General features: G+C 38.2%; 1 protein-coding gene across 4 annotated transcripts in view; it reads left to right on the plus strand.

The window, feature by feature from the left end:
• LOC122158718 (putative RNA-binding protein Luc7-like 2) overlaps window positions 1-13,794 on the plus strand; it is a 30,026-nt gene that overhangs the window by 14,152 nt on the left and 2,080 nt on the right. For all 4 annotated transcript variants that reach the window (XM_042815639.1, XM_042815642.1, XM_042815641.1 and 1 more), the window contains 7 exons: window positions 2,188-2,286; window positions 3,117-3,227; window positions 3,685-3,828; window positions 4,819-4,995; window positions 7,177-7,268; window positions 8,115-8,144; window positions 8,832-9,026. In XM_042815639.1, coding sequence (XP_042671573.1) covers window positions 2,188-2,286; window positions 3,117-3,227; window positions 3,685-3,828; window positions 4,819-4,995; window positions 7,177-7,268; window positions 8,115-8,144; window positions 8,832-9,026 — 848 coding nt within the window. The remainder of the gene's footprint in view (window positions 1-2,187; window positions 2,287-3,116; window positions 3,228-3,684; window positions 3,829-4,818; window positions 4,996-7,176; window positions 7,269-8,114; window positions 8,145-8,831; window positions 9,027-13,794) is intronic.

Consider the following 13,794-nt stretch of genomic DNA (forward strand, 5'->3'; position numbering starts at 1 on the left):
TAGGAATTTTTCTGAAGTTAATGTTCAGTAAAAATGCAGTAGCTGCAAAAAGCCCTGATGGTATGTATGGCTTCTCATATTCAATAAAAGAGTTATATCTAGCCTGAGGACTTAATTTTTCCCTCCCTTTCATTGCTTTGCTCGTCAAGATTCCTCTGTAAATCACTTCAAGTAGCATAAGTCTGTCTAAAACTTCATTGCTGATGTGATGATTTTATGTGCATGCTGTTTAAGCCTTCAGCAGTAGTTTGAAACCTGAACATCCCTTACAGCCACCTTCTGTTTCAAATATGATTGATCTTGAATGGTTGGCTGTCTTTGCCTTGATTTTGGTCTTGAATGACTGTTCTTTGCCTTTGGGGTAAGGCACAACTTGGCATCAGATTGCAACGTGGACGTGTGGAACGTGAAAATAATATCTTACTGTATCTTCTGGCCTTCTTCACCTCCTGTTCATCTATTTTGCAGATGGTCTTATGAGCCAAACTATGTGAGCTTCTTTGTAGTTTGCAAGATCCTCAGCAGTTCCAGTGTAGACTTTTGACAGTAATGAGTCATCCCTGATATGAACCAACTTTGCCTAACTTTGCTTAACATATACCAGAAGTGCATATTTTAACCTGACCTTCTGTGTAACATGTAAATTGGCTAAAATTTTAAACTTTTGTCTATGTTTCTGAGCTTGGTTTTACTAACAGTTTTTAAGATAAACGTTCAGTAGTAATAGTTCTGTTTAAGTATTTTCAAAGCAGTAGCCAGAGCTACTACAGGCTGCGCTACAGAGCTGTTCTAACAATGATAGAATTTCTTCAGCAGCAAAGCCAACAAAAAGAAATCCAGTTTCACTTGTATATGCTTGTTGTTCCTCTCTGTTACGCCCCATGAGCATTTAGAAGGCTCTGTCTGTCAAGCCCCATGAGCATTTAGAAGGCTGTGCTCAAAGCTGGATTGAAGAGAAGGAAGCAATTCAACACAGTTTCTTCTCATTGTGATGCTAACAAAAGAAAATGCTACATCACCTCCCTCCCACGGCCCCCTGAAGATTGCAGCTAATTTTATTGATGCTACTCAGGAGTTTGTGAAATGACATCTTGGTACTGTAAGAGATCCTAGCTACTCAGGTCCCCTATTATGCTTTCCCCCGTGTTTTGGCAACACCTCTGTTTGTGTGGCTGCCTGATGTGTTGGACAAAGGTACTCTGCTGAAAAATTACCTCAGTTTTTTGCTTGCTAAGGTGTTTTTTTCTCAGTTGATACTCCGATGTGCTGATAGGGGGGAGGCACAGGGTGGTGGTGAAGGGAGGGCAGAATTGTTTTTCAGTGGTAGTGATGGTTCAAAATAGTTTCCAGGCTACACGATGGAGTAAGAAGGAAACAGATTTAATCAAAATTCTTTTTGCTGTACAGTGTGCGAATTTCAATTTTAAGCCCGTATTTGTTATACCAAATAAAATTGAGTGCTCTTCTTGGTAACATCCTACATTAGGCTAAAGATTAGTGATATAATACATGAATTTGCTTTAGTTCGTGCTTCCTTCCTGTCCTATACTGTAGACCAGTTTTAGATTATGAATAAAATATCTATACTTTTTCTTCTCCGATTCATAAGGACAGTGTGGCACTCAGCTTATCTCTACTCATCAGCAAAATGTTTTGGAGAGATTTTTTTTTATTATTATTATTATTATTTTTAGCTACATGTGGTCTGAGAATATTTTTAAGTAGCACTTAACAGTGATGCTGTGGTTGCAGTTATTCCAGATAATGATCATAGCCAGAACATTTATATTGTGAACTGTGTGGAAAGATCAGATCAAGCACTTGACCATTTAATTGCTAATTATTTGTAGGAATCTTGGTTCTCTTGTTTTATTTCAAGACAGAATGTTCTACTTCAGTGACTTTTCTTGCACTTTCAGTAAAAATAACTTATGCAGATCAGTAACATTAGTCTGTCACGTGAACAGCCATCACAGAATAAGCTGTATACTCTGTCTTTATATTTTTTGTCATCATTAATGCATCTTTAATAGAAATCTGGGTTTGTCTTTAAAGATTTATTAAGTTAAACATATCCCCATAAGGGAGATGATTTGCTTCAGCATGATTTCCTTTAACAGTCAAATATTATAACTTTATTCTTGCATATACTGCTTGTTATACTACTTTCCCTATGTCTCTTTTCAGAGAATGGACCTTGGAGAATGTCTGAAGGTGCATGACCTGGCATTAAGGGCAGACTATGAAATAGCATCCAAAGATCAAGATTTCTTCTTTGAACTTGATGTATGTATTTTGTCACAATGGTGGAGAGAAAGTGTAACTTGCATGCGCTGGGGGAGATAAACTGAGCAGCAAACAGTCAGATTTGGTGCACAAGGAAGGAAAACGTTTGGAAAATAATTTTTTAAATATTTGTTTACATGGCTCATCATGATCATGTGCAAGCACTTGAATTTCTAGTCATCTCAAGGTAGGATTGTTAATAACCTTACAAAAACAGATAAGTATGAACCTGCATGCTGTCTTAGCAGTAACAATCATTGAGCCAATGCTATGCAGTGTATAATTTGAAGAAAGGCTTATATTCTTGTTGGGGGAGGAAAAAATCATTTTGTACTGGGAATAACAAATGATATGCTGTGTCTCAGTACATTGTCTGAGTAATGCAGTTATGAACTCCCAGCTAGGAAGTTGGTCTTGAGCACAGATAAAAGGTTTGGGTTTGTTGTTGCTGGGGGTGGATGATGTTAATATACCTCACAGCTTAAAACCCTGGTGGAGCAATGTATTAGTATTGCATGCATTAGTAAGGTGAAGTGAATATATCTATCCTTTCAGAAATTTTAATGCATGTTATAAATGCTGGCTGCTTCTTAGCGAATAAGAGTTGGGACAGAATCCCTTCCAAGTTTCTGCGACTTGTACATTTTGACAATGTGTAGACAGCTTTTTGAAATGTTAGTGTGATTATACACCTTAAGCTGTTATGTTATTGTTTTATAAGTTTCCCCAAGAAAGCCTTTTAAAAGTTAACCTTAAGCCAGGAATTTGTTGAAGGTAATGAAGTGCTAGTGTTCTTTACAGTGTTAATTAGTATTCTGTTGGTGTTTTAGGCAATGGACCACCTGCAGTCATTTATTGCGGACTGTGACAGGAGAACAGAAGTTGCTAAGAAGAGATTAGCAGAAACCCAAGAAGAGATCAGTGCTGAAGTTGCAGCTAAAGTAAGCATGTAAAATTGCTGAATTTATTTTGGAGGTCTGTTGTTTTAAAAGAAACCAGACTACTCGAACTGAGAATTCATGCTGATGAATCTATAAACAAAACACTTCATGTGGTCTTCTTCTAACTGAAAAAAAAGTTCTGTCATTTTTCTGCAAATATATGTGTGCCACGAGGGATGGTTGTATAAATAGTAATTTTGCAAGTTGCATTGGCAACAGTGTGAATTACTTGAAATTTCTGAACAAGATCCTGTTCCAGAGCTGCTTTGGTTTCTAAGCATCTTTCTGTGTGTTGATGTGAGACAGTTGTTTCCCTGTTATTTGGAGAACTCCTCTGCATGCTTCCTTTTAATTTTATCCTGTGAATTTTGCATATAAGAATAGCTCAGTATTGGCTCACGTTATTTTTCCATAACTAAGACTGTTTCCTTTGTTGAGCCTTTCTTCCTCTTTCAAGGCTGAACGAGTTCATGAATTGAATGAAGAAATTGGGAAGCTACTGGCCAAAGTAGAACAGCTAGGAGCTGATGGAAATGTGGAAGAATCTCAAAAAGTAATGGATGAAGTGGAGAAGGCCCGGGTAAAGAAGAGAGAAGCTGAAGTGAGTTGATTATTTAAGGCTTGTGAGATGGAGAGGACAAAATTAAATTAGTAACTGTAGTGCAAGATGTCTTAACTACAGTTGCTTCCTTAGTTTTATATAAAACCGAGGGATTTGCTTTGTGTATAGGAGAAGTTAAATGCACTAAACATTAAAATACACTCCTGTGCTACTAGAGTTACACTTATTTCCTTTGGTGATGCATTTAGCTGTACTGGCTGCTACATCTCTTGTGTCTGTGTTTGTGGGGACTTAATCATCTTGTTGGATCTCACAGCTCTGTGGTAACCCCACTGTTGATTGTGATGTGCTGGGGTGTGACTTGCATGGGAGACCTTTCAGACCCTTCTAAGCTTGTCTTCATTGAAAGATGGCTAATGGCTTCTGTATCAGGCAATTCTAAGCAGTCATTGTTGTAAAGTTAAGATGCAAACATCACTGGGAGCTGTTCTATATTGTGTCTCACCAAGGTACTTACATTTGGAGAAAGAAACATCTATGGTTGTTTAATGGTACCAGAGGGGTTGCTGGTAGTCTCATCAGTCTGTGATCTCAGTGTAGGTAAATGTTGCAAGGATAACATAATGTTTAATTTGTGTCTAAAATGTGCATAGATTTGTTTTTAAATTGGGTTCAGGATAAGTATACGTAATGCTTCATAGTATGGTAAAATCTAGTAACTGTAGTGTTAAGATATATTCATTGTGCTGTCTAGGATGATAACTTCTCTTTATATGTAGTATGATCTGAAATAAAGACAGTAATCACTCTACTTTGTTTAATTTGCAAAACCAGTTGCTGATATCCCCATTGTAATATACCTGTCTTCAAAGTGAGGAACCTGCAGTGTGTCTTAGTAAGACAGTTAATTGACACTGTGAATCAGCATCTGCTGATTGGCTTTGAGTTATGCTATCAAAAGTAATATACTTGTTTGAAAAACTATATTTCTATGAATTGAAAAGAAAAAGGTAACTTTTTTTTTTCTAGGAAGTGTACAGGAATTCTATGCCTGCCTCTAGCTTTCAACAGCAGAAGCTACGGGTTTGTGAAGTGTGTTCAGCTTATCTTGGTCTTCATGACAATGACCGACGTCTTGCTGACCACTTTGGAGGAAAACTACACTTAGGATTTATTGAAATAAGAGAGAAGCTTGAGGAACTCAGGGTAAATCATTTCTCTGTTTTGTTTGTGCTCTTAATTACTTGTCAGACAATCTTAATGGAATCTCTGGGTGTGTGAATTCTTTCATGTTACCTTAAGATATTTCATTGGTCTGTAAACACCGAGTGCAGTTGTTAAACACCAAACATGCCTATTAAATAGCAGTTATCTACATAATTTGTGAAGATGGCCTCTTTCGCACTAGGTAGATTAAAATGTGCTCGAAGAATGCATCCTGGGAATGGAGAGTGCAGTTCCACTTGTGAACTTGAGAACTGTATTCTGAAGCATGTTTAGTAGACATAGAAGATAGGCAAATGAACTTCTCATTTAGCCAGTTAATTAGATCAATGTGTAATAATGAGGCTCTTAAAAGTACAAGAACGTGTAGCAAATGTAAGGCAGTGGTGTTTCATTCCGTTAGGAATAAAATAGAGCTGTTGTTGATAGCTTTGCTTAGCGTTGGTACCAGTGAAAAAGATGGACCTAAAGAGGAAATTAATTCATAGCAATAATTTTGAAAAGATCTGCCAAAGTGTTTGAAGCACCGACAGTGTGATGAAAGACCGCAAACTCATTTTATTTTATCCAGTCATATAGATGAGATTTTTTTTTTTTTAAGTGATTTGGAAGCTTTTAAGCTTGACTGGACAATAGTTGAAATGAGTTGAGACAACTTAAGGCTGTAGATATCTGAATCAAAGTAGAAGAAGGTGTATGTCTTGAAGTGGGACTAACTTAAAGTAATTGTTATGGGGAGGCTGCATGTTCTCCATAGCTTTCAGTTTTGAAATCCAGTTGGAATATTTTGCTAAACAAATCTACCTTGGACCATTGAAATTGTGTATTTGAAGAAGGACTTACTGGAATTATATTCTAGACTTTTGGTATTCAAGAGTATGGACTTGGATGCTTACACTATTTATGATCTTAATATGTTAATTATGGAGTTTAGGGCTCATTTAAGCATGTTACTGTAGAAATTACTGAAGATGACTGCTAAATGAATCGAAGCCCTAAAAGCAGAGACGTTACTGCAGAATTTGAGTAACGTAGCTTGGGTTGTTTTGAATATTCCAGCTGTCTTGCATGGATACTGTAACTTAATCTTTGGAAAGCCCAACTCTTTCCCTTGACTATATTGGCAATGGAGGCTCCAAAATAAATTGCTGTAATTCAGACCTTAGCTACCTAGAGGAGATCATGTGTGTTTCCTTTCATCTCTCTGTGAAACTGCAAAGATTCACTTGAACATGAAACCTTGCTTGTAATTAAATTGCTGATATTTTGCAAGGCAATATAAAAATGATTTGACATAAAGGGGCTCGTTAACTGATTATTACCACATTTGGAGAAAAATATGCATGGATAATTATTTCACATTCCCAAAGCATCAATAAAATAATCTTTTGAAATACTTCACTAACAAAAAAAGAAAACAATAATTATCCCCTCCTTCCTCAGAGCTCTCCTCAGAGATCTAATCAAGATGCTGCTGGGGCAATTCCACATCTCAGAAGAAGGTCTTTACAAAGAGTTGAATTTCTTGCATCATGTCCAGAAGGTGGCGAGACTTGGGTTTGGCCAGATCTCCAGTTGTGAGTTCCACATCTGAGGGCCCTCTACTGAGCGTGCCTTGTCCCCAGTAGTAGTGAGTTCAACCTGGGGGCTGTTAGCTGAAACATCCTTTCTAATTACATGTATAATGTTCACAACTCAAACAGCTAGCCTCAAAACTAGATATCAGCCCAACCAAATCCTTTTAAGACCAAGAGTTTCTTTATTTCACAGCATAGCTGATGGAGTTAACATTTTTAGCTCCTCCTGTTCCGATTACCGTTTGCCTTTCCCCAGTGGCCAAAATAGGGTAGGATTGGCATGAAAGCTCTCACATTAAGGCATGACTTTCTGTTCTGAATTCCCTTCATGAAAAACTTACATTTAAGTTTACGTCTTTCAGGTCTTGGTGTAACACCCATCTGTTTATAGCAGCTCTTCTGCGATAACCTGTGTTTCCTGAAAAAGATAAAATATACTGAGGAAGAGAGAGGGACTAATACTCAAAAGTGAATATTCATGAGGGAAAGAACTGAATATTAACAGTATAGATTGCTTCTGTAGTTTTTTACCTTCATTTGAAAAATATTGAAATGTAACTTAATCAGTGTATTCTGTTGCTTCCAGAGGATTGTGGCTGATAAACAAGAGAAACGAAATCAGGAGCGCCTGAAACGCAGAGAGGAGAGGGAAAGGGAAGAAAGGGAGAAACTAAGGAGGTAAGGATCTATTTCACCTGCATATACGTAACGGCCTATTTAAGTTAAATGGAAAAACTACGATGATGTTCATGAACATTTGTTTTATAAAATACACAGAATTGTGTTAATTTCCCTTCAACACTTAGAGGAATTGGAACTGAATATACTTGATTCTTAAAACCTGAATTATTTTCATAGAAAACCTTTTCTTTAAAAAAAGAAATGCAAATACTAGTAGTTTTTCCTACATATTTGAACAAATGCACATGAAATGAGGTATATTGACATCTGATGTATGATGCATAGGTGTTGTTAATTTTTTTCTTACTGGAAGTATTTGAATGTATGATTAAGGAAAATAATTCCCTATTTTTCTATGAAATGATTACTTTCATGCTTTGTGGGGATAGGATTGAATGGCATCTCAACTGCAGTTCTCTTGACATACTGGCTCCCAAGGCCAATAGTGGAAATGTTTAATAATGTCAGTATTCCCTTATTTCTTGTCATGCTATTTAACTGTAATCTTTTGTTATTGAAGTGGGGGATGGGGATGAATTAAAAAGTGGAGTAGTATCCATGTCCCCACTCCCTCAAAAAAAACAAACAAACAAACAAACAAAAAAAAACCAGCCACAACCACCACCTACAACAAAAAAATCCAAGACAGTTGTTGAGGGGTTATGTATTTTCTAATAAATGTTATGAAGCTGTACTTGAAATGTTTTATTTGAGATTAACATGCAAGTAAAATGAAGACCACAATAGCTCTGATAGTTTGACTTCAGATTACTAATCTGTACTTTATATTTTATATTAGGATTATGAAAGTAAAATTAATTTACCATTTTCTATTTGTTTCAGGTCCAGATCCCACAGCAAGCATACCAAAAGGTACTTAAGTCTGCAGGCAAAGAATGCCATCAGTAATGCAAGCCTTTCACAAGCTGAAATTTTCTACTTTTTGTCTAGCCTTATTAAGACCTCTTTCTTTACAGACAGAACATCCTACTGCACAGCCATCTCTGTGTGCTTATACAGTGTTTGCCATTGTGCTCCTTAGTTACTTATCCACATATATCTATTTTGTGGCTATTACAATGCTACAAACTGTTGTATCCCTGGTAACACTTGGAACACAGAGTATTACTTCCTTCGAAACAGATGCTTGTGTTCAGTACCTTTAACTCACACCTGGAGTGGTAGTTCTCTTCTTAACCTGAAGTTGAAAGTCACCAATGAAGTGTTGTTGTTCTCAAAGCACCATAATAGCCAGCTTCTGGCCAGATAATCCCCATCCCTTCATCACAGACTTCTAAACAACAAGAATTTAAACATCTTTTTTTCCTTTCTGTTGTCTCAATTGACTATGCTGTAAGTACATGCGTAGTCACTGTGAGACTGTTTGGAGTCATACAGCACTTCTGGTGTTGCTCTCCCCTCCTTGTTTCCCTGTGGTGAGACGATGCAGTAGCTCTGAACAGTGCAGACTGTTCTCTGTACGGCTTTTTTTTTCACGTGGATTGTGAGATTTCCAAGGGACACTGACAGTGCAGGATCCCGAGTGCTTTCTGTTTCTAGATCTAGGTCCCGAGATCGCCGCAGACATCGCTCTCGCTCAGCCTCCAGGGAACGGAAAAGAAGAACTCGCTCTAAATCCCGCGAGAAGCGCCATCGCCACAGGTCTCGCTCCAACAGCCGCAGCCGGAGTCGCAGCCATCATAGAAGCAGGCACAGCTCCAGGGAGAGGAGCCGAGAGCGCAGCTCCAAAAAGAGGTCAGTGTTGATCTGAACGGCTTTTCCTGCATGCATAATCAGATTTTTTTTTTTTTTGCACTAAATTAAGTTTACCTTCAGCACTAAGTAAATTTAAACTTGTTTTGAGGCTGTCACAGACTTCAGTTATGCTCTTCACATATTCATGATTTAACATGTAGTAGTGGTTTTTTCTCTTTTTCTATAGTAGGTTTATGTATTACTTCTGTTGTAGAGAAGTGATACAGGATATTGTTGTTAAATCTTGATAGTTTCCTGCAGCATAGCAAGTGAAATGATTGATCTCCATTTGAACTTCAGGATATGAGCAGTCTTCTTAACTTACCTCTTGGGTTCTTGCTCCCAGGGGTGGAATGCATCTGTTGTGTGCTCTCCCAAATAAAGACAAGTTTAGATATATCTGAAAATGAATTTCTTGCATGAGATCTGAAGATAGCACTTTGCATGCAAAGCGCTTTGATCCCTTTCTTAAGGATTACTGTAAAGAGCAGTCTGCAGCTGCTGCCTTTGTGTGACTCAGTTGCTGTCTGCTCCTGGGGGTTCTTGGCTTATTTTAGATGAGTGAGGTAAAGCATAATTTAGAAAGGAGTTGGAATTGCAAAGCGAGGCTTCTGGTAGAGAAGTCTGCTCGTAACCTGGATTCCATTCTTGTGAAGGTCAGTGACTGAGGCAGAGATTTGAGAGCATTATAGAGAGTAGGGTGCTGAGTCTTAAAACAGTGACAGACTGTCAGCATACAAAAAGAGAAAAGGTCCAGTTTGAAGTGTCAAAAGACGTGGGTTTTAGAGTTCAAGTGATTTTAGTTTCATCACCAAGGATGATAAAACTACTGAGCGGTTGTTGAATGTGTTCACATGTGCTCTTTGCCTTAAAGATGAGCTTTCTTCCTAGGTTAGATGATTCTAGTCACACTGCTCTGCTAAGAGCATGGAAAGCAGAGTTGGGTCAAGTTTTCTATTTCCTTCTTTTTGTGGCAGGTGAATAAAACCTGAGTGTCCAGCACTCTAGCTGATACTGTCAGTAGTGTCTGGTATTTAAAATTCTTCAGAGTGTTCTGTGGTGTCCTGAAGTCAGCATTTCAGAATCAGCAGTTTCTACGTTGATGTTAGCTTGTCATCAGTTATCCTCTAGAGCATGTCTTTTCAAGGCATTCACAATGACAGATTACCAGACTTCAAACTTGTAGTTTTTTCAGTCTTGAAATAGAAATTTTCATTTGAATCAACATGTTTGTTCACTCAGATGAACCAGTGCATAAAGCATATACTCAAATTGCCTTTGGTACTTCAGCCTTGAAGTCTAGCCTTGCAAGACTGAATTTCAGAGAAAATTGATTGTTCTAAGATTCTCATCATAGTTGCTCAAACTTTTAATTTGATGAGCACAAGAAAATGATGTGTTATTTCTCTGCCTGCAGGCAAAGGATCTGTAAGAACAAGAAAATAGCATGGAAATGTTCAATTGTTGGTGTTATCTGTGTAACACAAAACCTGTCAGCTGCCAGAGATGAATTGTAAGAACACAAAGTAATTTGAAGATGAAGTCATTGTCGTCTTGCACAATACTATCAAAGGTTAAGTTCTTCAAGCTATGTTTTATATGAGTGAGGAAAAAGACTAGATTTCATGGCACAGGATTTCAACTTTATGAACCTCAGTACAGGAAATACTTTCCTTGGTGCCAGTTTCTGCCCAAAATGAATAAGACTGATCTGTGTTGGAAAAGTCTTTGGCACAAATAAGGGTTTTGGACTATAGCTAACTTGAGGGAAAAATGTTTTGCCATCATATCTCTTAATTCTCTAATGCCAAACAGCATTTTTGCCCTTGAAGTATGCAAGTTGTGATTTCAAGAGACTAATGAATCCATATAGCTGCAGACTTCTCTGGAATCAGGACATCTATTGACCTTTCAACCAGACTAGATGCCTCCTTCTTAGAAATAATCTTCAAGCAATTAGATCTACTTCTTGTATGAATGTGGGAGAATTCTTCCTGTTGAATACAATGCAACTATTGATTCTGGAATCCAAAATAAACCTGAACTTGAAGGCTCAAACACATCGAGCTTCATGTTTTCTAAGAACTCTTTTTCTAGTCAGAGGGAACTGCTCTTTGTCAAATCACCTTGTTTGTAATTTTGTGAGGAATTTCTTAAAGTCCAGATATAAAGTATCTCTATTCACATTTACCTTCCTTTAATCTCAAAACATCCAATCATCCAAGGGATTCTGGCAAAAGATACTCTGGAGAAGATACACTGCAGCACGTTACCAGTTTCAGGAAGGAGTCCAAGCCTTTTGTTTTTGGATGGCATATGCACATGAAATCAGGTCTGAGGAATGTGATGCTTTTTGAAGCCTTTTCCAGAAGAGCAGAGTGACAGCAGGAACGTTGGAGAACTGCTGAAATCTGCAGTGGTGGCAGCACGTGATACCATCGACTTTAAAGCCATTGAGGGAAGTGTGGAGTTGTAATTTCTCTGTGGGAGGAGTGGCATTTTACACTAGCATAAAGCCTTCTGTGTGATTTTGGCTGGAGTGTAGTAAAAATACTCAGTAGCATTGTCAAAGTTTTTGCAAACTACTGAGTTCTGTTGGTAAAGCTATTTTTTGTCTTGTTCTTTGGATGCTTTTGGATTTTTTCTTCTTGGGAATGCTGGGGAGGGGCTTTTTACAAGAGTATGTAGTAACAGGACAAAGGGAAATGTCTTAAACTGGAAAATGGTAGATTTGAACTAAATATTAGGAAGAAATTCCTCACTGCGAGGGTGGGGAGACACTGGAACAGGTTGCCCAGGGAAGTTACAGATGCCCTTTCCCTGGAGGCATTTAAGACCAGGCTGGATGGGACTTGGAGCAACCTGGTCTAGAGGGAGGTGTTCCTGCCTATGGCAGGGGGTTGGAACTAGATGATCTTAAAGGTCCCTTCCAACCCAAACCATTCTATGACCATATCTAGTATGGCTTCAACACATAAGTGTGCTAGGCAGCTAAACTGCTTACTAGATAAACTCTTCATGCTTCCTCTGAAAGCTCCCATTTTGATAGGTATAACACCACATACAAGTGTGCTGGGATTAGCATTTGCTGCAACCATAATTTACTTCCTTTGGATTTTCATGTCTGCTTTTCTTCTGAAAACATTTTCTGAAGAGCCTCTCACAAAAAATAAGCTGCCACCTCTCAGATGCTTCTTCATTCTAAAAGCAATGGGATGTTTGTGTGCTATTTGAGAAAATTCTACAAATGCAGAAATTCTTGAGATAAATGTTTTCTTTAATCTGTATCACCATTCACCCTACAAACGTGGATAGATTTAAATCACGTAATAGCTAGAATCTCATTTCAAATTTATCATTGTAAGGAGCAGACTTCTGCATGACAGGACGTGTCTGAAGTATCTGGTGCAGTAAAAATGCATCAAAAGATGGAAACCTGTTTGACAGTCACAGCAACATGGCTGAGATAGTAGGAGCCCTGCACCTCCCCAAGTGTAGATTACAGATTTACCAAGAGCAGGTCTAAATACACTGCTGTGTTTCCTCACTGTTGACTGTAAGGTCCCACTAACTAAAATGGGTAGAGAAGAAGCAGACTGAGCATTTTGCTGCTTCGTTACAAAGAAGTGCTGATGTTAGATGTTCTTATTCATACTCAGTGATAAGACAATCAGGAAGCAGGCCCAGGTGTGTGTGAACGGAGATGCCTGTGTCTGTGTGCTTGAGCTTGCCTGCAAGAGCTCATATGACAAAGGCTAATGTTCTTTGTGGGCACAGTGTGGTCAAATGAAGTATCTGAAATCATACAATTGGATTCCTTTTCTCCTGGTTTTAGGTGGCTGGATCAGATGTAAATCTTGTGATTCCCATTGCAGACTCATCTGACACACTTCTGTCTGAAGGTAGACAGTTAGGATATGATTAGTCTCGTTTCTTTGCTAGCTGGTGAAGAATTCTGGCTGATTAGCTCAGATGTCTGTACTGCAGGCATCTAAAGCTGGGTGAGAGAAATCCCGCTTCTAGCATTTAGGAAAATATATTTTTTAAATATCCTTCAGATCCTGGCGGACAAAAGAATATTATAGCCCTGTGCTTACTCTCCATGGTGATGGGAGGTGCAGGCTTAGTTTTCTCATTTTCTGTCTTTTGAGGAGAGAGGAGGATGAGAGGAAAAAGGAAGGGGGGGGGAATAAAGCAAACAACATAGACCTGTGCATTTATTCAAATTTCTCACCCCTTACAAGTGTAGAAACCACAGCTATCTTGCTTTCTTAGATCTGATACCAGACTGCCAAAGCTACTTAGGATTTTTGTCCAGGGCTTTTTACTTTTTTTTTTTGTCCTTGGAGTTTATGTAGGTGTTCACAAACGCTGCCCTCAAACCAGTATTATGTATTTATAACACAATTCATAGCTAGTGAACGTGACAGTAGATGCTACCTGTGTGTCTTGTGAAGGTAGGGGGAGTTTATTGTGAAATACCTACTTGATTGCTTGGGAAGTGATTGTTCCTGAGCAATTGAGGCAATACAATCTAACAGAGGTTCTAATTCTAAAGACAATATCTTGTCCTTGGAAAAGATAGGAGTGGTACCTTAGTTCTAAATCTTCTGGTAATAATATTGATTGCTAAGGCAATTGTGAGCTTTCATACTGTGACTTACTATTCTAGGTTAATCACTAGTTAGTCTGAGACAATCGGTTTGGGAGCATTTGTGCTTCTGCAGTGAACTTGTGCAAAATACTTGGGAACTGCAGTATTGACTAC

Source organism: Centrocercus urophasianus, unplaced genomic scaffold (assembly GCF_019232065.1).
Source record: "Centrocercus urophasianus isolate 14NV4802_14NV808 unplaced genomic scaffold, USGS_Curo_1.0 seq_15, whole genome shotgun sequence".
Classification (NCBI taxonomy): Eukaryota; Metazoa; Chordata; class Aves; order Galliformes; family Phasianidae; genus Centrocercus; species Centrocercus urophasianus.